Source organism: Larus michahellis, chromosome 8, assembly GCF_964199755.1.
Source record: "Larus michahellis chromosome 8, bLarMic1.1, whole genome shotgun sequence".
NCBI classification, from domain to species: Eukaryota; Metazoa; Chordata; class Aves; order Charadriiformes; family Laridae; genus Larus; species Larus michahellis.
Genome location: NC_133903.1, coordinates 9,785,100 through 9,811,726, shown reverse-complemented (window position 1 = coordinate 9,811,726; position 26,627 = coordinate 9,785,100). Strand labels below are relative to the sequence as shown.

General features: G+C 49.6%; 1 protein-coding gene across 1 annotated transcript in view; it reads right to left on the bottom strand.

Moving 5' to 3' along the window:
• SYT17 (synaptotagmin 17) overlaps positions 1–26,483 on the bottom strand; it is a 40,811-nt gene extending 14,328 nt beyond the window's left edge. Inside the window, exons 1-7 of the mRNA XM_074598333.1 lie at positions 26,330–26,483; positions 23,025–23,042; positions 21,476–21,624; positions 16,253–16,401; positions 15,205–15,824; positions 4,179–4,299; positions 3,221–3,376 (exon numbers count right to left, since the gene is read on the bottom strand). Of these exons, the coding sequence (XP_074454434.1) occupies positions 3,221–3,376; positions 4,179–4,299; positions 15,205–15,824; positions 16,253–16,401; positions 21,476–21,624; positions 23,025–23,042; positions 26,330–26,344 (1,228 nt within the window). The 5' untranslated portion in view covers positions 26,345–26,483. The remainder of the gene's footprint in view (positions 1–3,220; positions 3,377–4,178; positions 4,300–15,204; positions 15,825–16,252; positions 16,402–21,475; positions 21,625–23,024; positions 23,043–26,329) is intronic.
• Between the last annotated feature and the right edge of the window lie 144 nt (positions 26,484–26,627).

Genomic DNA, 26,627 nt, shown 5'->3' with positions numbered 1-26,627 from the left:
CGTCTCCTCGTCCGGCTGCACTTCAACCCTGCGTTCAATCCAAAGTCCGTATCTGCAGAGCACCCCCGGGGAAGCAGGGAGCAGAACGGTGCTTTACAGAAAACCATCCATCCGCAGCGTTTGCGCGCACAGTCCTCGCTAATGACGCAGCAAAACAGGGCATAAATTCTTCCTACAGCGCGCTAAACCCAGACAGTTTGATTCAAGATGCACAGGAGAAAAACACACAGGGGGGAAAAAAAAAATAAAAATTAATCTTACTTTGTCTAGATAGTGCCTCGCTTTGCAGTGTGGTACCAGCCGCACAGAGGGAGCCAGCAGCCCCAGCTGATAGGGACTGCCACGGCTCCACTGCTTCCCAGTGAAGCCAAGCCAACGTAAAGACAGCTGCAGACCAGGTCCAAAATATGAAGCTTCAAAAAGGTTCCTTTAAATTATTGAAGATATACTCACTTCTGGCTCCCATGGCTGCTTTTACAGCGCTCTCTCCATTCAAAGCATCGTCACCCACCCTTCAAGCAGGGTTATTTTCCTTTTCAATTGGACTTTGACTCAACAGCAAATTTAATTAACTAACCTAATGGACTAGAGCTGTGGATTGAAAAAAAAATAATAAATAAATAAAAAACAACTCCGATAAAACACACAACAGAAAGACCTACCACTGCAGCCAAAACCAACCCCAAGTAAAAACAAAAAACCTAGAGAAAAAAATTGTGGCTTATGCTTTGCAAAATACAAACAAGACCTTCACATCGCAAGGCACGGTTTCTCCATCCTGGCAACCATTTGCTCTTTATTGTCTTTTAACAGAAGATCCCAAAGCCCTTTACAAGCTTTTAGGCTGCGCAGTACCCTAACATGCCGAGAAGGCAGCTATAGGGGGAATACCACCATCCTCACCCCAGAACTTCGGCCAAGCCGCCCGCGGATACTCATCTTATTAAAACTTCGTAAACGGACACAAAAAGAAACGGGTGCTGCACTCCCTGTTGGGGACACGCTTTCACCAACATCCGGAGCATCTCCATCACGTAGGTGAACACCGAACGTGGCTCAGCGTCTTCACCACCTCTACGTCCCCTGAAGCACCTCGCCCCCGTGACACCGCAGCTGCCTGCGCAGGAGGCCTGATTCAAAGGTCCTCGCAGCAAGACGGGCTCTTGGCTCCTCTAACGGTCTTGGCTCCTCTAAGAAGGGGAGGCAGAGCAAGCACCGAACCAGCAGAAGACTGTACACACAACAACGTGGCCAACACCTCTGGCTCCCCCTATATATTGGGTTCACAAACCACATCTCTCAAACAACAGCGTCCCCACCACAGCAGAAGCAGCAAGCCCAACGATGCCGGCAGCAGAGCCGTGCCCGGGCCACGTGTCACCCTTCAGTCCCTGAGCGGCCACGAGAACCTGGCCCCTCTGCTCCTCCGAAACGCTCTGCACGCTCCTTCCCAGCTTGGGAGCTGCCGGTGACATTTCTGGCCTGGGATTATTTATTGCAATGTTCAAAGCAAGCAACACGTCACTTGGAAAGCGAAGCACCACTTAAAAGGCACGCCACTGAAATGCGAGTGCATTACATATGATTATAAATCAGCTAACTTCCCATTGACTTGTTTGAGAACACATCCATTTGCACAGAAAAAATAATCAGACATCCACTCATTAATGCTAACTTCATCAGCCGTGGCGAGGAGCAGCGCATTCCCCTCACCCCTCTGGCTGCACAGAGCTGCTGCTCTGTTTGCCTTTGCTTCTTCGATTAGGGAAAGGGGAAAACAAAGAAAAGAGTATTTCACGCCTGTCACAAGATCACCTCATGGAAGCTTCCAAGAACAAATTCATCATTGCACATGCAAGGTACAGTCAGGGTGACGTGCATGCAAAGCAGTGATTAATTATAGACTTTTTGCTGAGGAAATTTCTGAGCATGAAGGGCAAAATTTAAATTGCTGATCAGCATCACTTTTGTGGTAACATGTTTGGAAACAAACTAATGGGTTGGAATTAGGCTTCCTGCACCAGCTTTGACACCTGTATCTGCCATGTAAGAAATAAAATTTAAAAATACTTCAAAATATGTTCTTTCAGATGCGGATTCCTTTCTCTTCATCAAAAGATGGTGAGTAATGGGTGGAAAGTTGCCAAAAATCGTGTTTGTGAATCATGGGAGCCCAGTGTGGCAGAAAAGTGTGGGTCCCACCAGCCAGCCCCTCCACAGGACAAGGAGGTCTGACCCTGCTCCTGACGGTGCCCGAGCCCCATGGTACACCCTCGCTGGGCGAAGTCATGGCACAGGAGGAAAACCCACGGCTTCCTAGGGGTCCCTGCAGCCCTGCCCAAGACCTCCATGCTGCGGAACGGCAGAAAAGGCCACCAGCCACGGCGGGTCCATGGCCTCAGTTCAGCCCCACGGCTGCTGCCCAGCCCGCGGGCAAGAGCGCAGCTGAGGGGGATCTCATCCCTGTGCTCTGCTGCTCCCGCCCCAAGCAGCACGTCCAATTGCCAATTTCTACTGACTGTTTTCATGCCCAGACAACAAAAACAGGAGATTCAGAAACTGTTTGAAGAGAAGAATTCCTATCCATCCCAGCCAAACACCTCCAGCGCTGACATGGCCCTCGAGTGAGGTTAGTGCTGGGAGTCCTCCTGGCCCACAGCCTGCCTGGTCCACCTCAGCCGTGCCACACAGGGCTTGCCACTGGGTCCCAGCCCTTAAAAATAAAGGCATGAACGAATGTGCTTACAGAATAGGCAATGTCAGCGTCAAACACCTCTAGCTGCATCATCTCACCGGCAAATCACGTCAAGTACCACAAGTTATCTTTGCCAGCGTTTGGTCTCTGGGATCCTTCAATACTTCCCTCTCGTTCTTCTGATTTTTGACTTCATGCCCAAGTTGGTTGCCGCTGAGAAGTGTAATTAATGCCTCCTCCCCCTCTGCACAAAAGCATTCCCAATGGCACCAATTAAGCACAGGACAGACGAGGTGCGCTCCCAGCCGGCTCCAGCCATCAGGTGGCAATGCTGGGAACAGCTTCGGCAGAGGACAGAGTGCTAATTAATCTTCCCTGGAGATCCTGGCGATGGTCACCCCTTGCAGAGTGGCTACTGGGACAGCCACCGTCCTGCACAGGCTCATCTGCACACCCACAACTGCTTCTTTCCTCACCTTGGAGGCAACCGCAACCACGCCAAGTCAGTAACGCCACCACATTTACCTGTGAACACGAGGCTGGCGTTCTCCAGTTCTTCCTGGGGAACCTTGAAGCTGAAGGACTCATTGTAGAAGGGATCTATTGTCCCCCGCATGCAGGAGGTCTTCTTGGTTTTTGTTAATTTTAATCCATGAACAAGCTGAATTTTCACAAAGGGATCTGACAAAAAGCACAAAACACAGGCTCTGCGTTACGGACGTCGGGAGTCGGTACCCTGGTTCGTGAAGGTTGGGCACTGCAGGGATGGACCATGCTGGAAAACGGCATTCAGAAATGACTATGACTTGTTCCACCACGCCGCTCCCAGGGATTTGTAGTGGAGACAAAAGTCAGGCAGCTGGATTAAAAACACTCCCTGCCAAAACCACAATTAATGACAGCCCTGATGGAGGCCAAGCATCCTGTTCTTTTTGGAAAATGCCAATATTCTGGCAGCAGCAGTGGCTGGGGCAGGGAACATGGGAAAAACACCTGAGGACAGATGCATGAAGCAATTACCAGCAGGCTCAGAAACGGCAGGGAGCAACGCACGGACACTGGAAAATCCTCACACCATCGAGAGAGCAGCCAGATATCCTAAGGGAAAGCACTGCAACGTTAGCACTCCGGCAGCACGCAGCAGCGGCAAAACACGGCGCAGCCCCGAACGGGCTGCCCTACACAACACAACGCGGGGGGACTCGGAGCTCCCGGTTCCTCACCTCACGCTGCTTCAGAGATTTTTACTTTAAATACAGCAAAGGTAGTCACACCCTCCATTTTATCTCAGGGTAAGTGTTGCAAATACTTTTGTTACTGCTGGATATATATTTATTAAATGAATACCCAGAGCCTTGTATTAATAGGAACTGAGCATCCAAATCCCCCTGGGTCTGCCACAAATTGCAGCCTCGCCACTGATCTGCTTCAAAAGCACATATAATCTGTGCATGAGTAATGTGAGAAATGCACTGCCCTTTACCTGAACCTTGGCTCATGTCTGTCTGAAGAAGCTGTTTTGCTCTAATGATGTCCACGTTCAGTCTTCCCGCGCTGGGTAGGTAGTTCAGTGACAACAGCAGCTCTCCCAGCTCCACTTCATTCTGCAGGGAAAAGGGAATGTGGAAATTCAGAACTGAGCTTGGAGGGGAAGGGAAGAGCAGGAAGAGAAATTAAATAAATCCCATTTGTCTAAGTGCCTGGAAAATAAATTTTAGTCACACTCTAAACAGCAACCAAGAACCATCTGGTGGTACCTCATGCTGAGCAGAAACAAGAAAGAATACTATCTCCAGGTGAAGATCGTTCTTTAATTGCCGATCCTTCACCAGCTTTTCAGCAGCCATGCAAAGAGGACCTACAAGGAGGAATGAAGACAAGCTCAGTAGTTTCTACCTGCTCCATTTTGAACAGTTCCAGGGGGTTCTGAGCTCACCAACCTCACGTCCTCATTAATGCACAAAACACAGACCCATTGGAGAAGACATCCTCTTTCCTTCCCAGCCCCCAGGGGCCACACCAGCCACTTGGGAAGATCAGGCAGGAGATAGTTAATGCATCCCTGGGTCACAGGAAGGCAATTCAGGGGACAACCCCTTGGCATCCAGCCCATTCTACCCAGAGACCACGGCACAGCTCAGCTCTGCCCTTGCTGTTCATCAGGCTGTACCACGGCCATAGCTTCACATCCACATAGCTCTCCAGCCATTATTTCTTCTCCTTTAACTTAATGATGCTTAAAACTAGTAATGCAAAAAAAAGCTGACATCACTGCTCCTCAGACGTGAGAGCTTAAAACAACCTCTCCCCCTGAGCACAACCTGGCTCCGAGATGCTGTTATTCCCAGATGCAAAACACATGCAATGAAACAACTCCGGAGACTGAAAACACGCCAGCCAGCCCGGGCAGGGCATCGATCCATCTGGCTCGTCTCGGGTCCATGCAGGAGTGCAGAGACAGTTCTTCATCCCAAATAACCAAACAGCTCAAAGCCAAGCCTAGATCGGATGGTCACAGCCCATTCCCAAAAGGAAAAGGAGCTGCAGCAGTATTGCAATCATAACAAAAGGCTTAAATATCTTCACTGATGCCCTAAATATTAGATTACAGAAATCAGAGACTAAAGGACTGGGTAGGCAATAAAAAAGCTCGGAGACACAGTCACAGCCTGAACTGACCCAAAGAACCAGGTTCATCAGCAGACGGTTGGCTGATCAACACCCCTGGCAAAGCTACCAACGGCTCTGGGGAAACTGAGGCTCAGGGAAACCCAACCAGTTCACGGCTATTCAGCTGCAAATGGAAAAGCACAATTTCCACTGAGTGCAGATGAACCGGAGGGGTCGGACCAAACCCGAGGAGGCAGTGGGGGAAAAGCCCCGTCCCTCCGCCAGGAGCAGCACATCACCTTCTGCCTGGCCGCCCGGCAGCACAGAACGGCTCCCGCTAAGGGCCGGCCACGCGGCTCCTCACCCAACGAGCCAAGCGCTAAAGCTGACGTCAGGTAATGGCATTAAAAGTTTTCCCCGAGGCACTTTCTCTCCTTTCCTGTTCCTGTTGGAAGGCAGCGGGACGTGCGCGGCATGCAGGAGCAGGTGGCGGGCTGAGGAAGTCCTGCACCTCCCACACTACATAATACAATTCCATTTAATTCAATACCCTTTTTTTGGCTTTCCACGGAAAAAATACAATTCCATTTAATTCAATACACTTTTTTTGGCTTTCCACGGAAAATTTGTTGGGTTTTTTTTCCGTGGAAAACAGGCTACTGATTTCACATCAAAGGTCTCTGTGTTTCAGGAGCCGGCAGAGCAGCCCCTCTGTGTTTAACCCCGCACGTTTAACGAGCGAAGGACAAGGGAAGCGCCGAGCGGGGCGAAGGCTCCAGCGCAGCAGCACCCCGACTCAGCCCCTGGGCAAAAAGCGTGGATCCACATCACAGCTCCTAAAGCAAACCCACGTGCCCTCCTCACACACTCCGCTGCCCCAGCAGCCAGCTCCAGAGCCAAGCTGGCGGCATCCATCCCAAACTGGCCCATCTTCTGCCTGATCTTCCCCACAGCCCCTCTCCCCCACGAGAAACAGCATCCAATTTCTTACCCCAGACTCCTTTTGTCACAGCGTCTCTCTGGCCACATGATGTGGCAGCGTGTGACTACTCAGCACACACACTCACAGACATCACACCCATTTTCTTCCATTGCCACAGTATTTTTGCATCACTGAGAAGGCACCCCTCTTCTGTCAACCTTTGCCAACTCCCATACCGCAGTTCTGTTCAATATATGATATTTTAAGTTCCTTCCATCAGAAAGCCATTCCCCAAGACAAATCTGACCCGATATGCCACGACACTCACAACTTTTGAGAGGTGGAGCCATACCTACATACACCGGTGTGTCCAATGGTTGCGCAACGTAAGGATTTAAGAGAGTCTCGCATCCAAGGTGATTTAAACATCGTCTACCCAATTTAAACATTCATCTCTGGTTTGATTTTCCCCAAAACCACTCCTCCTGAGTCTGTGGCTGGAACAGCTTGAAGACACATTTATCATCAAGAATAGTCGGTAATTTCTGAATCTATTACCAGGACAGTAACGAAGCATCGCAGCACCCACAATGCCACTCACAACGGGATCCCCCTGAGGTACCCCTCAACCCCAGCTCATTTTTTATAACACATCAACAACATTTTTAACACATCCAGTCCTACTTCCACTCGCTTTCACTGCCGCATCGGGTTCCATGCAGGCTTTAATTCCTAGAAACTCAGGTACATTTGGACAGCACAAATTAGGAAACCAATTAGTGATGTTATTACCTGCTGAGAAGAGACAATCAAACAGCTCTGTCTGCAAATACCAAAGTTCTGACACAACCAGGAGGCAGGCTGGCCCTGGGCAGGGACGTAGGGCCTTTCAAGTCACCTCAAGCTTAAGATTTGGGGTAATTACTTCTGGATTTGTCCATTGGTGGAACCTGTTGACCTTATTCAAGACCTGCATGAACAAAGGGGCTTCCCTGGGTCAGGGATGAGCGACAAAGCTCAGCATGGGAAGGTAGATCTCCACGCTTCCGACACATTTACATTTATGCTCCTTTTTACAAGAATTGCCCCCGCATTGTGCGCTGACAAATCAGACGGGTATGAAACACCCACCGAGGCACAGGCAGAAGAACCGGGCACCTACCCTGGCCTGAACCCTGCCCAGCACCGTGTCCCGCAACCCCTGCAGAGGTTACCAAAGGAGCCACTACAAGGTAACCACCACACTGCTGCCTAACCCATGAGCCTTCCATAGGTATAGGCAATGCCAAATCCCTGATCTTCCATAGTACCTAACCTAACAGGGATATTGGCACCTCTAGAAAAATATCTTTGACTATATGGTCTGAAATTTGAGTAAGGTGAGATATAAAATGCTATCCTCTCTAAGTGTGACCCACTGAAGTCAGAAGACAGACTACCAGAAGCTTTAATGAGCCTCAGATCAGGGCTAATTTCCCAAACCTCAAGAGCACCTTCTGCCCCTTAATGCTTTTCAAGCGTGCCCAGATTTCTGTTAATTATTTGAAGGGAAGGAACATACAATCCAACCCACAGAGGCCGTGGCAGAACGGGGGTGCTCCAAGCCATCAAAAAAGCAGCATCCCCGTTGTGGGCCGAGCACCAGCAGCGTTTGCAGAGACAACAAAAGGTGTTTTCAGAAGGAAACCCAGGTCCCCGGATAGCTCACCTCCCCGTACAAGTGACTCAGCCTTTTCAAAGCACTTAACTCGAGCAGTGAACTGCCTCTGATCTTATAAATGCGTTATTTCTAGCTTAGCCGCGAGGATCTAGGAAACACGCTTCAAATCCTGCCACGGTGCCTGCGGGGGTGCCAAGAACTCAAGAAAAAGTGGCCAGCAGCCACCACGCGTTCCTGCCCGGCACATCGGACTGGCACTGCCTCCACCATGCCACACTGCACCACGCTCACTAGCTTTCTCCTGTTCTTTGGTCACCTGTCATCATTAGCAAACAAGCAAGGAATTGCTCCAAGAAGTCCGAGGTGCAAGGCAAACCTCCTCAGGTTTTTAGCTCCCGTGCTTTCCCCAGCAAGCTTACACCACCTTTGCTGATGTGACAGTCTTGCTAATAAGACAGGCTGGTGGCACAGTTTGTGCCAGAGATGAAGATGAGGATGCAGACAGAGCTGCGGCTTAACGGATTCGCTGTCTCAGCCGGCAAAACGGAGATAACCAGGGAGCACAGCGGGGTCCAGTGCAAGATGGAGACACCGGACCCTTCATTTTAGGGGTCAGGCAGGAGACTCAGCTCAGGGAGGGTTGCGTGGCCACAGAGGTCTGAGGTGGCTTGCGGGGCCACAGGAGCTGCCCAGGCTCCTCCTCCAGCCCACGGACCCACTGAGCTCACCCACACCTTGGAAACACTGTGCTGCCATAACCATTGGCCGCCATGCCCATCGCCTTCTTTATAGGCATCTTTATCAGCAACGGCGTTAAGGCAGGTCTCGCTGGGGGACTGCAGGCACAGAAGCACGGCTTTTGTCTCACACCGGAGCCTCCCCAAACCTCAGACTCTTAGGCACAAGAGGTGTCATCGCCACATCGTTCCTGGTAGCGAAAGGAAGTGCCTCAATTTTACTTTTCCTAGGTCTTTTCATCAGGAAAGTAAAACGCTGTTGGTTTCGCCTTGAATATTTTGTTCACGGACCGCAGTGTGCAGAGGTGCCCCCCCCCAGCACCGCTGTGCAAAGGCATCATTTTAGTTGCCATTATTATGCTGATGACGCGCTGATTTGTGCCGAGATCCCAGATGACCCTGGAAAAGCAATTTCCTGTTTGATGAGGTGCCGGAGTGACACCAAGTCTGGGATGTCTGAGACTCTCCTGAAGCTCCGATTAACATTTCGCTCCTGGCGGTTCCCCTCCGCAGCCGTATTACACAGCCAGCCCTTTGGATTTGCAGCCTTGGGCTCGCCTGTCATCCAGAACCTTCTGCAGTTGCTGTTTGGGTTGAACCAGACACCACCACACAAGTTTGGTGTGGGTTTTTTCCTTTTCTGAAACACAAAGAGGCTACCTTAAGGAAGGAGGAGTTCTTAATTAATGCCATTTGCACATCTTGTTTGCATCAGGGCAATTCTTTCCTCCCAGCCCCCCCAGACCGTTGGCTGTGCATTGCTACACCACCAGCACGGTTCTGCAGCTGAAACCCTCCCCGGTTCCCGACGGGAACCAGAGCACATTACATCAGCACAGACATCTATGCAACGCTCCTAATGAAGTTTCAGATTGATTTTCCTCCTCAAGGTTATCTGTGATGGTACCTCCAGGCACATTAGAAAACTGATGGTTTAGAACAGTTTGCTCTAACAGGCTTTCTACAGCATCCTGTGACACACAGCAATCCTTTTGGGAAGGCTGAGCTACTAAGGACCAGAACCTGAAAAAAAATAAATATACTAACCAATGGATAAGAACAGTGTTACCTACGTAACAGACGCCAAGTAGATGCATGATGAAAAAGGGTCACAAAATCCCTTCTAAAGTCTAACTGGCTTTGCATCAGTTTGGATGGCCATGAGAAAGCCTCTCCTGTGCAAAGACCTTTGGGAAGAAGACGTCCTATGGAGAGGTCCTGCCCACGACCCCCACCACCCCCTCCTCTGGGCTCTCCTCAGCCAAATGCACCCCACAGCACCCTGGTCCTGCGCAGAAAGGGCAGGGAACGAGCAGCACAGAGGGGAAGGGATGAGGTGACGAAGGCGACAGCTGGAAGCAGAAGAGACAGATAAGGATGAGAGAAAAATCATCAAGAAGAAAAATTTCTCAGTGCTGGAGCTTTTAAGGCTGGAAAAGGGAAGGAGGAAAAAAAACACCGAAACCCATCTGGGGAAAAAATAAAGATACAAAGTGAAAGAAAGATGACAGAATGTCATAAGCCAAAATATGACAACAAACCACAGGCCAAGAGACAAAAATGTTGTCATCGTGATAGACAAACATCCATGGCGGCATCCTGTCCCAGTTCCCTCAACTCCAGTGACCTGCAGGTGGTGGCATCCCGCCTCCAGCCAGGGCATCTCTCCCGCCGGACATGGGAAAACTGCCGGATTGATTTTAACATCCTGTTAATGAGCGAGCATAGCCCCACGTAACCAATCCGCGCTTATCATCAGTGATTCTGCCTCCAAACCGCACGCCACAACCCGCTGGCTGCACGGCGGGACGCAAGGCAGCGCCCAAGAGGAATGCTCCAAAATGAGTCATTACCTGAACTTCAAATTCCCTTCTCCCTTTTCCTTCCCAGCCAGGGCACGGTAAGAGCAGCAGTGCACCACCTATTGTAGGCTTACGGCCGAAATAGGAATCAAAAATTGCAGAGAGCCGCCATGGCAAAGCCTCTCCACTTGTGGAGCGCACACCATTTTCAACTTAAAAAGCTGACAGCTCCTTAAATGACTGTCATTCCACTGCACTCACCCTGCAAAGTTAAAAAAGCAAGCCCAATACATGCTCCCTCTACTATAAAAATGGCTTAATTTGAGGGGAGAAGGAATTTTTATGCTATTTTCTCACCACAACCAGACAATTTTTTTTCTCTTGTGGAATGATCTCCAAGCTCTCATTACTGCTGGTCTAAAACATTTATTCCTGCCCACTCAAATCTGCCAAAAGAGAAATGAATCATATGTCAATAAAACTTGGGGTCCTGAACATGTGTTTCAGAATTAATCTTAACGGCGAAATGTGCGAATGTGAGCCCAGCTCCAGCGAGGCCTGCCAACTTCATTCATGGTAATTAAGCAAAGCCACACACATTTAAGGGGATATTTAAGGAGCGCAGAGTGTTCCTATGGGGACTGGACTCAAGAGCTATTCCACGAGCAGCTACTGCACTTCAGAAACACATTAACTACCCTGCAAGAAAAAGCCTCCCAGAGCTACCGGGATTAAAGAATTTGGCAATACCTGCACTGACATTTTCTACAAGGAATAAGTCCTTCTGCTTAGTTGCTGGCTCTGATGACACGTTGGACGGCAGCTCGCCTGTGCCTCCGCTTTGGACTCAGCCTCCCTTAGTGCTCAATGCATGATCCAAAAAAGCACTTATGCACAGGTACGGTGTTTTGCCCGAAGCTCAGCATCAAGTGGTTTATTGCTCCAATTCCTCAAGGCTGAGAGGACAGCATGCTGCCCACCCATATCTGGGTCCTCTGATGACCCATTCCCGACATAACGAGCATGGCAATGCTGCACAGCCCACCTCCTTACACCCACGGTAAGTTCTCAGGCTGTTAGTTAAGAAGCAACTCCATGAGGTAGTAATGAAGATATTCTGCTATTAAGGACAATGGTCTTTCACCCACCGAGGAGCTGTATGTCCCATCCACAGGCCTAAGGAGCTTATCCTGGTCCAGCTCGTAGTGGAGTCAACGGCGTCATTGGCTGCAGAAGCTGGACCACTCCTCAGCCTGGGAGAAACCCACTCGTCCCTGCGAACACCACACAGACCAGAAGATTGCTGGCGTGCCCCATCTTTTTTAGCAGGGCTCACTCGTGCCAGCACAGTCCTGTACTGAGGCAGTGTCCCAGCTCTGGGCTCGATGGGGCGCAGCGCGATGGCGGGACAAGGACTCAGCACCTGTCTTTATCAGCACACTCCACGGCAGTCGCTTCCAGGTGGGTACAGAAAGTGCAGAACAGATGTTCATCTCAGCCAATACCATGTAGGCCACTTTCCCTGCTCTTCCACAAACCTTGCCCCATCCCACTTCCACTGCTATGAAGAGAAAAACCTTCTCCACAGCTCCTGCCATCTGGATTCACTTTCCTCCACCTCTCCAGCTCATCGTGTTTCTGTCTATAAATGCCAGTTTAAAAAAAAAATAAAATTAAAAATCACATATTTTGTGTCTTTCATCTTTACATACCACGTCTATGCCTGTCTGTTTTTCTCTCCTGCCTGTTATGGGTTTTCTGAGCACCTGCTTCAGCATTTTCTCCACCACGATCTTTATCGCCGGAGGGGTGCTGCCAGCTGCTGCCGGAGCCCCGGGGCAGCCGACCCAGCCCGGAAAATTCTCATCGACTCATGATCAGAACTGACTCAGGTTCAATCCGACAAGAAACTCATAAAAGCTGTCTGTCCCTCAACTAAATCAAGCAAAAATGTGAGAGGTATAAAAAAAACATTGTCAATATGTCAAATCTATCGTTCCACAGACAGACTCTTCCAACTAGCAATCAAAAAAAAAAAAAAACGCAGAAATTTCCAGCACAAGCAGCACTGTTACTGAAAGACATTAAGACATTTTTTCAAAGTAGTAAGCTTTATTGTTTTACCTCTTCCGGGATTTATTTCAACCCTTTGATCAACTTTAATCACTACTAAGAGAAAAATACACCTTATTCAATGAACTTTGAAAATCTTATCACTGTGAAAACGTGGGAAGGTGATACCAAACATCCTTCCTGGATATCCTAGTACAGGTACCGTTGTTCTCTTTGCAGGTGCACCCTGACAGCTAAGACCCAGCCAAGAAGAACACGGAAGTATGAAAAGACCAAAACAAGGCACTTAAGTAATCGACATGCGAAGGACTTTTTGCTTAAACGAAGTTTTTCCATACGATAGCAAGGCTGGCAAGGTTAGGCTTGCCCATTCAAAGGGAGTTTTCTCTTCCCGCTGCCCCCGCCTTCCTTTTATAAATATCACAAATGCCAATTTCTGCATAAATAATTTATCTTGAATCCTGGTGGAGCAGACACGCTGCCGAGAACAGCAGCAGCTTTCAATGGAACTTTGGGGAGGGAGGGAGGAAGGGCTGGCTCCGAGCTTGGCACATGGAGGCAGAGATGATCTTGTCTAATCAAGGTCTGTATTAGCTGTGGAACGAATCCGTGTTACTAATAAAGAGATACATAATACAGAGAAGGATTTATCATGCAAAAGCCGGGGGGGGGGGGCGGCGGGGAAGAAGCAAGGCTGCATGGTGTGAAGCACGGAAGGACAACAGGATGCAAAGAGGAGAGCTGTGTCCTCGGACAGACAAGCCAGAGCCCGCAATGAACCACCAATGCCAAAAAGAAAAAAAATAAATTGTTGCAGGCATTTGTAAAACATTTGGGGAACAGGCCCAAGCAGCAAAGGCAGCCCAGGAATATCTGTCCTTTTTCATTTTCCTTGTGAAACGCTTCATAACACAGTTGTCCCCTCACCCCCCACCACCACTCTGCCGAGCAGAGCAGGTCCCACTGACATGGACACGTCCTACATGAAGACATGTCCTACAGAAAGACACGCTCAGGGACCCCAGGATTTTGACTTGTGCCCAACTTTCAATACCTTCCTTCTCGCATGAACAACACCCCTACTTGTATTACAGCAAATCTAGTAAGCTCTCTGGCAGTTACCAGGGGCCTTGATCTTCTCCCTCATGCACCACAGAAGGTCTGAGCAAGAGGTAAAAGCGCTCTCAGCCCTTCTGCACACAGAGATGGGGCAGAGCAGAGTCAGAGACCCAGCTGACTTCACGTAAAACGCTGCTGGGTGGATTTGATGGGACCAGGCTCTTTTCAGAGGTGTCCAGTGACAGGACAAGGGGTAATGGGCACAAACTTGAGCATAGGAAGTTCCACCTAAACATGAGGAGGAACTTCTTTCCTGTGAGGGTGGCAGAGCCCTGGCACAGGCTGCCCAGGGAGGTGGTGGAGTCTCCGTCTCTGGAGACATTCCAACCCCGCCTGGACGCGTTCCTGTGACCCTGCTCTGGGTGACCCTGCTCTGGCAGGGGGTTGGACTAGATGATCTCCAGAGGTCCCTTCCAACCCTATGGTTTTATGATTCTATGATTTTACTTCCACATGTGTCTGATCACAAGTTTCCATTCCCAATCAGACTCTTGGACCCACACCGCAAATCAGCAGTGAGGTCAATGATTTACTGTTCATCTCATCTAATAGCCTCTGGCTATAACACCCTTTTGTGAACACATAAAAATCAAAGAAAATGTGAACCATCCAACTTCACACAGCTTTATTCAGCTAAAACTTAGAATTTGCAGTCCCAGTGCTGGGAAGGAACTGGGAGAAGCAACCCTGTTACACCAACCTTGAGTGTTACTCCTGTTCTTACACAAATGTTTGAGATGCTGTTCATGCTCCGCTCTTAGCTTGGCTTTTTACAGGGTCCTGTGCCTCTAGCTATGTGGGTGATACTGCCAGTAGCAAATCTGGTAGCCAACTGCCATTCCTGGTTCCAAGGCTCAGACCTTCCCATTGATCAGCTCTTTCCCTGGCTGGCAAGGAGGTGGCATGACCGGGAGAGCAGACATGGAACCACACAGACCCTCTGCATCTTCTCCTCCCATCACTTGGGACAGTTGAATCTAGTCCAAGACGCATGCTCGAACTTGCTTGCATGCAACGTGCCACCTACATCGGAGAAAACCCCTGGCAAGTTTATTTCCATCAGGGACACTATGAAAATAAATCTATCGCTACCTTGGTATTTTTTCCTCATGCATTATGCCTGTAGAGGTCTGTAGAGATTTTGTCTTCTGTGCACTTCATTGAATCAAATCATTACTGAATTGGCACCTATGGCTCCCCTCATGTCCCCAAAGCACAGTCACGTTAACAACCACCGGAGTGACCCAGATAGGACAGTGTCACTGCAATGTCTGGGAAGGGATGCAGGTCACGGCAGTGACAAGAAAGATCTTCCAAAAGGCTTCCAAGGCAGTCTGGAGTTGTTCTCATTAAAGCTGACATAGGATCTTTCGTCATGCCACCTCCTTTGAAGATGAAAGACAGCTCCTCTACCTCACAGTATTAGTTATAAGACCAGTTCTAGGCCCACATTCTTTCAACACAGCAGATGCTATATTAACAAGATGACAATGACTAATTAGAAACCACATAACGTGCCAACAAGCAAAGGAACCACACAAAAACAGAGAGGAAAAATGTGTCAATAATCTGATAAATTCTGTTACCTGCGAACTAGGCACAAGGGCTTTCCACCAGTGTCCGCCTTTCACAAGGTCTACATCGCTCAAGGGCATTGACACTTTGCCAATAACACAATGGCGTGAGAATTTGTCAAAATCCACTACGGTTAAAAGCAGAGTTCTTCTCTGGGCTTCTAAAAAGGGGATTTCAAATGTGTACCTCTCTTCAAACACCGGGTTCTGCGTTTTGCGTTTCACTCCAGTCTGCTTGGAGTTCTTCTGATCGGGAAGAAGGCAGATCTTCACGTAGGGGTTGGAGTGAGCCATGTCTTGCCTCGAACCGTCATAAGAAATTGGAGGTGGCAGATCTTTAGCCTCAATGACTCGCACTATTAGATAATTATGCAACAGATCGTACTGCGTGCTAAAATGCAGCATGCCCAGCTGATACTTCGATAAGATCTCCTCATCTGTCAAGGAGTCCATATCATCGCTATTCGAGTCAAGAGAGTACAGTCTCGGTTCAAATTTCCTAAAATAGTCATCTGGGGTGTAGGTTTTCCGCAGGATAGTTGGCTGAACTATTTCTTTCTTAGCTCCTATTATTCCAAACTCGATAGGTTTAATGTCAACTAGTGGAGAACTTGGCCTCCTCGATTCTAAACCTAAACGAGAGAAATGCACAAACACGATCGTTAGAAACTCAACCGAAGCCAGTGCAGGTGCAAATCAGCTTGTGCTTCTTTGGGCACAGCTATTCCGTGCCTGTGCAATGCCCAGCACAGCAGGCTCCCCAGTGGGACTTTTCACCATTACATTGCCAATAATTAATAGCACCCTTAGTTACGCTGAAGCGCAAGCTCAGCTACACTTTTCCCCCCCTGTCCCTTTTCACACGCGATTACCATGCACATGCTTCAGCAAGAAAAACAGGGCTGGCCCCTTCCACTGTGTTCCTGCAGAACAGGATGAGATTTTAATCAATGTACCTTCAGCTTGACTTGATTCCCTGTCTAAAAGATGAAAGAGCAAGAACTACAGTTTGATTTTCTTCCCCACAAGAATTACATTAATGTTGGAAGGACGACCTTACTTGAAATCCGCCTGGTGAGGCTGTAAGTGGACCGTGATGCATCTGAGGACGATCGCCTTCTGTCAGGGGAAACATCCTGAAGAGTGGGAGGCAGCTCACTGATTGTATTATCAGAGTCTCCATCTTTGTCCTCATTTTGGCTGCTTATCCTGTTACAATGAGAGACCTTTGGGTGATTGAACCCAGTAAAAGGAGTATATACAAAATGAAAATGCCTTCTGATATTCTGGGTCTAATCTTGGGTGCACACCCCTGGACGCTGCAGGGTATCTCCTGATCTATTTGGCAAGCAAAAAGCTGAGCAACTGACTTCAGACCTATGTAAAAACCCAATTCTTTATCTTTCTGCCTGTCTTTCGAACAGAGTTCTATCAGTATTAGAGCACGACACAGGCCACACGGGCACGTGTGACTCAGATCTTGATCAGAAGTATTATGTTTATCTTTAAGAAAAAAAAAAAAAAAGAAATAGCAAAAAACCCACAACCCCCAAACAGTATCTTATTGCTGTAAATTCACAGCTGCACTTTGGAAGCATGGCCTTCACTAGCAACGAACCAGCACAGGAAACCACCACGCTCCGACATCTCAAACCTACCACACACTCCTCTCAGTAAAATATTGTTTTGCAGGTACGCCACTAAGGTTTCAAAACTCAGTCTTAGAAAATACAATTCATAACTGGCTGCTTTTTATCCACTTCTACAAACCAGAGGTGATTCTCACAAGATAGTAATTTTACTGCCCAGGGTCTCGGTGGGAGCAGGGAAGTCGCAGGATCTAAATAACAAAGCAAGTTTCGATGAGAGCTGTAGCATCTTTGAGAAGACTCAATAGAAGACTGGCATCATAAAGAAGTCCACATGTAATTACCGTTTCAGATTGTTTTATATCTATATCTGTATATGTTGTTTTCATATAAAACAACATTCTGTTTCAAAAAGTCAATGTGTCCCAGCCGCAGTGGGTTACGAAAGCAGTCGGGAGCTCCCAGCCTTGACCAAAAGAAGAGCAAGAGCAGACAGTAACAGCTACAGGAGATAAAGTCCCCAACTGCACGTTCGGAGGGGAGCGGCTGCCAATGGAAATGGAATCACACAACGGTGCGTGACGTGTAGCACATCACGTAAAATAAGCTTTTTGGTTAATCCATGAGACGGAGTACTCCCAAAACCAGGGGCAGAGCACAAGGAAAAGCGTCAGCGTGAAATGAGCAAAGGAAAGGGGAATACTGTGTGAGTTTTGCTCCTGATTCACCCCTTCTACGTGCATGGCTCGGTTGGGTATACACGAAATATGTTGAATCACTTGCTTTAGTAACCAATGACTGGAGTAGAGCAATAAATATATTCTGCAAGAAGCAGTAAGCTCACAGAAAAGGCCCCCCAAATATAAAATAGATTTAAATTGGAAATTTTTAATCCAAACCCACAAGGTTCACAGCAGGATCCATGCAAATCTCACCAATGCAGAGCCACACAACTCCTCCACATTAAAATAAAAAAAAAAAAGACTGTTAACAATGAAAACCAAACCCTATGCTAAAAGGGGCATGCAATATTTGCACAACTCCGCAGCCCATTAAAGGTAGTCCAGATCATGCGGTTTGACGTATAATCAGTACTTGGAACACAAATGGCTTTTTCATGCCTAAATGCGGGTCTACACAATCAAAGGTAGCGTTTGGATATACTTGTGTTTGAGAAGCAAACGCACAGAACGAGGAGAAGGCAGGGTGAAAAGGGAATCAGGAAGAGAGGCATTAAGGATGTTCTACAACGGGTAAACGTAATAGTGAGTTAATAACATACAGATGACCTTTAGTAAGGAAATTGCTACTGAGCCACAATATTTTTTCCTCAAATAAACCTTGGCTCTGGTTAAAGCAGCTCTGTTTCTGCTTAATCCAAACCTTTGGGAAGAGGAGTCGCGTCCTGATTTCAATTCAGCCTCACAGGCCGAGCACCGTTTATCTTTGGGGTTTATGTAGAATATTCAGTAACAGGCAGCGCCGACACACGCCCTCGCTCCCAGCCCACTTCTGCAAAGACGGGGATGCAAGCGCTCCTCATGAAATAACAGGAAGCCACCATGCATTCAGGTCAATACAATTACACTCACTTCAGTCAGAATTTTTTTTCCTAAGTTACCACTGTAAAAAATTCAGAAAGTGAGAAAAAAAAAAAAAAAATCAACAGTCTCCCAAGAGGAAGGGCTTAAACTTGCAGCTCTAACGGCCCCTCCTGAATTTCCAGGACAAGGAGGCGTCTCAGAGCTGCCAAATGGAAAACCTACAGGCAAAAAGTAAAGGATAGATTATTAAGCACGGGCAATGAAGATGATAAAAGCAGTTTTCCCCTGGGGACTGGGTGGGGAGGTAAGGAAGGGGCAGATTGCACCCTGCATGACAGCAGCGTCCTGGGCCCATGAAGAAGTGGCAAGATGGAAAGATCTCAGCTGAAAACCTAGATCTATTTTTAAAACACTTTCAGGCTGTGAGCAGGGAATACAATAAATTGATTTGTTCCCTAATTCAATGCATGCATCTAAATGCAGAATATGGTGGCATCAAACCCATCTTCCATTTTAAGGGTTTCCACTGAATCCAAAAGCCCCCTTTTCAAAAATAAAAGAAAAAAAAAAAAAGGACAAGGGGCCAATCAGCATACACAATTCTCTGACAACTTAAAAACATACCATTAAACACCTTATTCTGAGATCGATTCCAAACTCTTACTCTGCTCACACATCTAACTCCAGACGTTGTTTCCTACCTCCAAAAACGCATACAGAGATTTCAGAGTGGAAATCTTCTTCGGCTTCTGAATTCTGAGCCAGCAGATGCTGCATGGGATCCTTTCCATTTTAAACCCGCACACACAATAAGTGTGACCCTCCCACTGATGAGCAGACAAAATACATCATTTCTGTCTCCTGCCTTTTACTCTCCTTTCCTCTTCATCTTCCACGCTCTTGTTGCTCTACAAGCTCATTTTTCTCCCCCTTTCCTCTCAATCACATCCCCTCGACTCCTTTCCCGCTCCGTATTTCCTCTGCTGTCTTTGCCCTCCTCACTTCACTCATTTCTGGGTTCCCTCACCATTTTCCAACAAAGTCACCCTGGAAGCTTAAAGCATCACCACCTTGCCTGGCACCACCCTGGGTCCATCTCAGCTCAAGAGGAGGAACCAACAGCCTTTGCAAGCAAGCAGAGCCTGATCCCCAGCTTCCACATCGATGGTGTCCTTATAGGTCACAAGATTTGCAGAGGAGGAAGCGGAGATGGCGTTCAGTGATCCTAAGGCATGGCAGCATCCATGCCTCCTCGCAAAGCAAAGCTACTTCTCTCCCGTGTCCTCTTCTCTGGTTCCTGCTGCCCCTCTCAGGCATCACCTCCGGGAACTCGCCCTCTCTCAGCACCAGAGCAGAACGGGGAGACCTCAACTGCACCAGATCACCTGAAGCTGGAAGGAAAGATGGATACGTGACCTAGGCTGGGGTCCCAGGGACCCCACCCAGGGCTGACAGCATGAGCAGGTGCAGCATAAAGCACAACATACTTGAAGAACTGGTCTTTTTTTTTCAGAGTGCATTGTCTTTTGCTTATGGCCATTCCAGTAAGTTAATTGTAGAGGCTTTCAGATGGAGCAGGACTGGGGGAAAACAACACAGGCTGGAGACAGCATTTGATGAGTCCAAAGGTCTCCATGTTCTCTGCCTGTGGCAAAGTCCAGCTCATCTGCAAATTCACCATACATCCGAGTTTTGAGATCAAAAGAAGAAAAGAGCTGCAATGCCTACAGTGCTACTTCAGCCAGACAAGATCCAACAGTCAAAAACGGCACCCTGGGAGCATCACCCCACAGCCCCAAACACACGTGACATCCCTTCCACTCCCCAGCACACCAGAGAAACTCTGAAGCACCCTCTCACAACAAGCCTAGCTACTTGTTCCCAGGTATGCAATTGCTCCTGCTGCAATCTTTCTTTGTCCAATACTGCAACCGCATCACCGTGTTCTCCTGCGTGCAATGCTTTCCTATTTAGCATTGATTTTGTTTCCATTTCCCATTAATTGCAGGTGAATCCATTTCTGGGCATATATCAGACTCTTAAATATGCTGCTCCACATTAAAAACCACTCTAACACATCTTGAACATCTCTATTTTTATTGCTTCTGTATTAATTACCATCCTATTCTACCTGGATTCAAAAGAGTACATAGACAAGACTGCAATTTAAACATGAGAATTTATTTCACACAGCACCAAGAGATGGACCTTCCAGACCTGGCACAGAACAACAGCAGGTAGGCACAGGAGTAGATAAAATTAACAGAGCGTCTCAGTGCCTAGGTACCAAATTCTGAGCAGCCTATGATGCACTAAATTAGCATCTCCTGTGCCACAGCTTCTGGACACGCTGAATCCATGTCCATCACACGATCTGCTCTCACAGAAGACAGCCCAGCCACCAGAGCAGACAGTAAAAGACAGGAGACCTCTGCTCCCGTCTTGGTTTCACTAATGCCTCCACTGGGTCACCTCTGTGCCGCAGATTGCCAAACGAGAGGGAGTAAAACAGAAAAGACTTCACCGACTTTATAATAGATTTGCAAATACACTAATCAAAGCCCCAGATAAAACCTGGCGCTGCCGCTGTTGTTCTTTAATGATTAAGAGGGAATCTTGAAGAGTACTAAGATGACGCAGGAGATCAAGCCTTGCTAAATGAAACTTTAAATGAATTTCCCCTTTAGAGCACATAGGAGGTTATGCCTTTCATCTGCCTATATGGTAACCACCTTCATGCTAGGATAAGAAAACATTTCAAAACAACCTCATCAGCGTTTCAGCTAAGTTGAAGTGCTCCAAAGGGCTGGTCCGTCTGAAGAGGAAATAGGACTGAAGATGAAAAGCGTCTTTAGAAAAGGGTGCACAGCTAAACCAGCTATCAGCTTGCCATGCTAGCTTACAAAATAACTTCTGTCTGACCCATCAGAAAAGTGTTTCGCAAAGACTAACCTCACTACTTGAGCTAACGGGGCTGCCCCTTTTTCACCTGGCCGTCGAGCAGCCTACGTTCCCACCCTCAGCAAGAGGTTCCTCCTTTCTTCGTGGCATCCTCTGAATGTCCTGTCCCTATTTTGTACCAATACCCTCACCACGGCTGAGCAGCCCTGCTCCTCAGTTAAAGCTAGGAAATTGTGCATCTAAACTTACAGCCAGGCTGGAGTTTGAGCAGGAAAAGGTCCCAGGATTTCAACTTCATCTTCATTTGTTTGACAACAGCTACAGTCGAAACACTTCTGACAACAATTCCTACAAGTCCACCGGCACAGCAAGAGATCCGAGATCCTAGCGAGCAGACCCTGAAGCCATTGGAAACCAAAGTACAAGATTACAACCCATCAATAGCTGTTGAGAAATAACATTCAGCTGTATTTATGTTTGTGTTTCTGCAACAGAACATTAAGAACTATATTTATATTTCCATCTATATCAACAGACAAGTGCTATGCAGTCACCAGCCCAACTTCGCTGATGCCATAACAAGGCAGGAAAATAAGCATTCACCGCAGGTATTTTCCCTCTAGTAGCGATGTATTATTATGTAGGTTGGCAAGAGGGTGATTTGCAAAACACTATGGCGTAGCAATATGCTGGCGTGGGAACACGCTTATTCTTTCACGCACATCAACAAACTAATAGATCGGCAAATGTACAACAAAAGGAATTAAAAACAGAAGGTAAGTGAAAGCTCCGATTTAATCCGGCAAGGGTCTGCTTAATTAACACAGCAATGTGAACACATTTTGTCCCTGTAGATATATCGGTATGTAGTACTCGTAGGACCCATACACATACGGCATTACAGCCCAACAAACCTGCCGCTAAAATGGATTAGCAAAAGCACTATCCACACGCCTCCCCTCCACTATGACGATTAATTTAATGAAGAACCTTCAATGATTTTTTTTGTTAAAAAAGAAGTTTCTTGACCCGGAAAAGTATTTAATTTCTTAGGTCTCCATGGTGGCACTGGCAGCATCACCAGTGACGGTGCTCCTCTGCTGTCACAGCCACAGGGTGCGGGCACCCCACCGGAGGGACAACAGGCGGCTGCCCCGTTTCCACGCCATCCCCACCGCCTCCCCCCCGCTTCAAAGTCCTGCTTGCTTCCAGAGGAGCAGAAAGCCAAACCTTAGCCCATTTCCCACCCACGCCAGCTCCAACTTCTGCGGTTTGTACAAAGGCTCATTAAGCAGCACAAGGGCGCTGCTAATAAAGGGCATCGCTGCGTAATCACGGGGGATCGGGGAGACACGCAACTGCAAGAGCACAGCACGTGCACATCCAGGGTCGAATCGCTTTACGGTTGTATGTGACCTTGAAATGTTCCTAAGAAGCTGAAGAAATAAAGCGCGTGAGATTTTCTCCGGAGATATCCCCCCCAAAATACTTGGGACGTTTGCAGTATTCACAGGTGGGCAGATACAGGGCACTATCACACCACGCAAAGGGGTCTGCTCCGAGGAACGCAGACCTGCAGAGAAGACTCCACAGGAACATTCCTTTCTGCGCCGGTAAAACATACAGTTTTTTCCGTAAACAAAATCTGAACATTGCAAAAAAAAAAAAAAATTACCAGCCCAAAATGCGGTGCATTACTTATATCTAGGACATCAGTAACAAGTCAGAAAATACGAGACAATCCCCTCAGGATGGAGCGAGGAGACAGAGCGGAGAGTGAATCATCAGATTAACTCACCTCATTTATTGGTTCCAACTGTCCTTTTAGACATCCAGGATGAAGCAAAGGGGAACAAAATGAAAAAGACAAAAACAGGTTACCAATGCTCAAATAACTTTAAATTTTCTGCCATGACATGCCCCGGCCTGGGATGAGCTTGGATTTCTGGCAAGAGAGTAACTTGTAGATGTTAGAGGAAGGAGAGGTCTCCTGACCTGGCATCAGCTTCTGCTGTTCCCAGTCCTTCCCCACCAAGCTCCCGCTGCTCCTCCTTCCCCAGGAGTGAAAATTCCCAAACCCTTCTTGGAGCATGAAAACCCACTGCTCATTGCCCCTTGCATATGGGGTATCGCATGCAACCACTTACCGTCTTTTCTTTAATACCCTGTCTCTAATTGCAGCAACTACTCGCTGCTGACAGCAAACCATATCCAAATTTTCCAGTTAGATACCAGAGAGGAACAAAAGGCTTTCCTCCAGATTCAGCCCATAGAAATACAGCTTCAGTGCCAACTCATTAAAAGCAACGTTTGTAGGAAGGGGCACAGGCTCAGAATACTCTCCACTATGTACACGTCGCTTGAGGTAGCTGGGCATCTTCAGTATCATCCTCAGATGCGACTTGAAGAACACAAAAATTAGAAATTAAGTGCTGAAAACTTGAGTCATGCACTCCAACTAGAAAAACTGTACTGCAGCCACTTCCCCCAGGTCACAGAGAAAATCTAAAGGAAAGGAAGAAATCATCGCAAGCCAGCGTTTTATTCACAAAGCCACTCCTGGAATATTCTACTTGATCCAGTTCGTTGATAACTGGAGATCCAGTAGCATTTCAGTTGCCCGCTGAAATGTCTCTCCTACCACTTTCTGTCTAATGCCTAGGAGTTTCCTAATTGTCCCGGACATCTATTTGTAGAGGGAATCCCTAAAAAAAAACACCAAACAAACAAAACAAAAAACAAACCAGACAAAAACCCCCACTCTTCTCTACTCTTCCACATGTAGAAATTGGTTTTAGCTTTATGCTCATGACACGGACAAGAGCAGCCTTTTATGAAGAGGCTGGGATGCAGAAGTTGCCTTTAGTTCCAAGAACGCTCCCATGGGCCACGTTCCAGAGCAAGCCTCCCTTTCAAACTTCTCGGAAACCAGGGCTTGGTGAAAAGGCCACCACTTGTTAGAAATGCGATTTAAGAGACTGGAAATGCTGCAGCGCAATGTGACAAGACAGTGATTACCAGATACCCATGGACCAACTGTTTAAGAAAATCCTAGATGGCTTAAAGGGCTTTAACATTCCTTATTAATGCAAAGTTGCAGCCAAAGCACGGCAGCCAAAGCTACAGTGGTTTAGCAAAGCTGCAACGAGAATATTTAAATTGCTCTAAAATGAAGCGGCTGGCTCCGTGCCACGCGATGGAACGCCGCAGCACGTGCTGGGCAAAGGAAGTGACATTTCCGAAGAGCCCGGCTGGTTACGATCGGCCACCGGTGACAAGGAACCACCCCGGTGTGCCACCAGCCCCAAGCGCACAGGCAGCGGTCCCACAGGCACCGTAACGAAGCGCCTCTGTGACCACCCACAAATCTCCGCCAGGAAACAGGAGGACAGAAATCGGAACTATTACAGTGCAGAAGAGGTAACAAGTAACCAGGGCCATACAGGGCTTAAAAGGATGAAAGGAAGGCAAACACGGCCAGCTGTGTGCATCCACCCGGCTCACACCGGGCAGGAGGGCCGGGACTGGGGGAGGGCAGAGGTTTAGGGAAGGATGGAGCAGGCACGGGGGGATCCCGGGGAGCAGAGCTGCTGCAAAGCGCCCAGCATGCCCAGAAGGGCTCAGCCCCTGGGGCTGAGGGGACACTGTCAAGCCCTGCCGTGTCATCCCAACCCGACTGAGCAGAAGACAACACAGCTGGGAGCCTCCAGCCACAAGTGAACCCTCGTCACGGGCCGATCACGGCTGTCCTGGGTGCATCCCCTCGCCCAGAGTTGGGTGCAAGGCAGGGCTGCATCTCCATTTCACATGTTGCTGGGGTGGGGGCCTGGTTCCCCTGGCCTGCCCAGGCCCATGGGGAGGGTTGCCTGCTCCAAAACCACACAGCCATCGGTCACGAACAGGTCAAGGGACCAGCTACAACATCTCACCATGGCCACGTCCCCAGGGATGCTGCAGCAGGGTGAGGTCCCCACTGGTGACAGACCACATTGTGCCCCCGCAGTTACACCCCCAGGGAAGGCTCATGAGCCGCACCACAGCAGACACCACAGCCTAGGGACAGCAGTGTCCCCCCAGCCACACACCCATGGGTGGCCTCTCACCACCCCTAGCATGACCAACACCACAGTGTGGGGACAACTGGGTGTCCCCACTGCCCTTGTCCCCACCATGGTGTCCGCACCTCACACACGGGGGCCCCGATGGTGGCGCTGCCAGAGGGCCCGTCCAGTCCCACTTGGGGTCCCCACTGAGCCAGGGACCCCGGTAGCCCCGCAGCCACCCGGCCGTACGGGGCTCACCCCCGGGTGCCCCGGAGGCTCTGCCCCGGGTGGGAGGGCGCCGTGGGGGCACAGCGGGGTGGCTGGAGGTGGAGGCGGCCCCGCGGGATAGAGGGGTCACAGGTGGCGTCGACAGCGGGTGTCCCCATCAACGCCCCAGCGCCCCGCTGGGTTGATCTTCAAACTGGGCGGCAGCCTCTGGAGTGACAGATGGAAAACACGCAGCTGGGAACCGCAGGGCCGGGGGGGAACAATCGCTCAGGGTTTAAACCAGCCCCAAAATGTAATTCAGCCCCGCACTGCTGGGGGGGGGACCATCCATCGCCTGGGGTTCGCCTGTGCCCCCCCACCCCGCCGGGCTGTGTCCGGGCTGGAGGGGCCCATGAAGCCCCCGGAGCATCTCGGTCTGCCCGCGGGGTTCAGCGTCCTCCTCCCCTCCACGGAGTCCTTGTGGGGGCTCGCTCGCACCGGGGGCCGCCCCGCTCCCCCGCGCAGAGAGGGCTGAGGGCCGCCCGCCGCCCCGCGCGGGGATCCGCGCCCACCCCGGCGCCTCCCGGGGACAGCGGGCTGCAAGCCCCGCTCCTGCCCCGGCCCCGCCTGCCCCCCCCCCCCCCCCGCCGGGGGCCGCTGCCGCCGCCGGCAACTCCTCCCCAGAAGTTAACCCGAAGTTGCGCACCCGCGCCGGGCACGGAGCGCGGGGGGGGGCCCGCGGCGGCACCGGCACCGTCCCGTAGACGGAGCGGGAGGTCCCCCCGCACCCGCCCCAGACGACGCCACCCCCCGCACCCCGCGGACGCGGATCATCCCGCCGCTCCGCACCCACCTGGATGTACGCCATCTTCCGCGGGGCGCGCACGGCGCCTCCCGCCGCGCTGCTCCGCTCCGCTCCACCCGCGCCGCGGTACGCCCCGCGGTGCGGCACCGCCCCGGGCGGGGGGAGTGGGGATGGGGGGGGACGCGGCTGCGGCGCCCCGCGGGCGAGGAGCGTCTCCGCGGCCGCGCAGGCACCGCGGGGGCCGGGGGCGCCGTCAGGGCGGGGGGACCCGCCGCGCCCCGCCGCCCCCCGCCCCGGCGGCTCGGGTGGGTAAAACACGCGTGGGGTTCGCGGAGCCGGGGGGAGA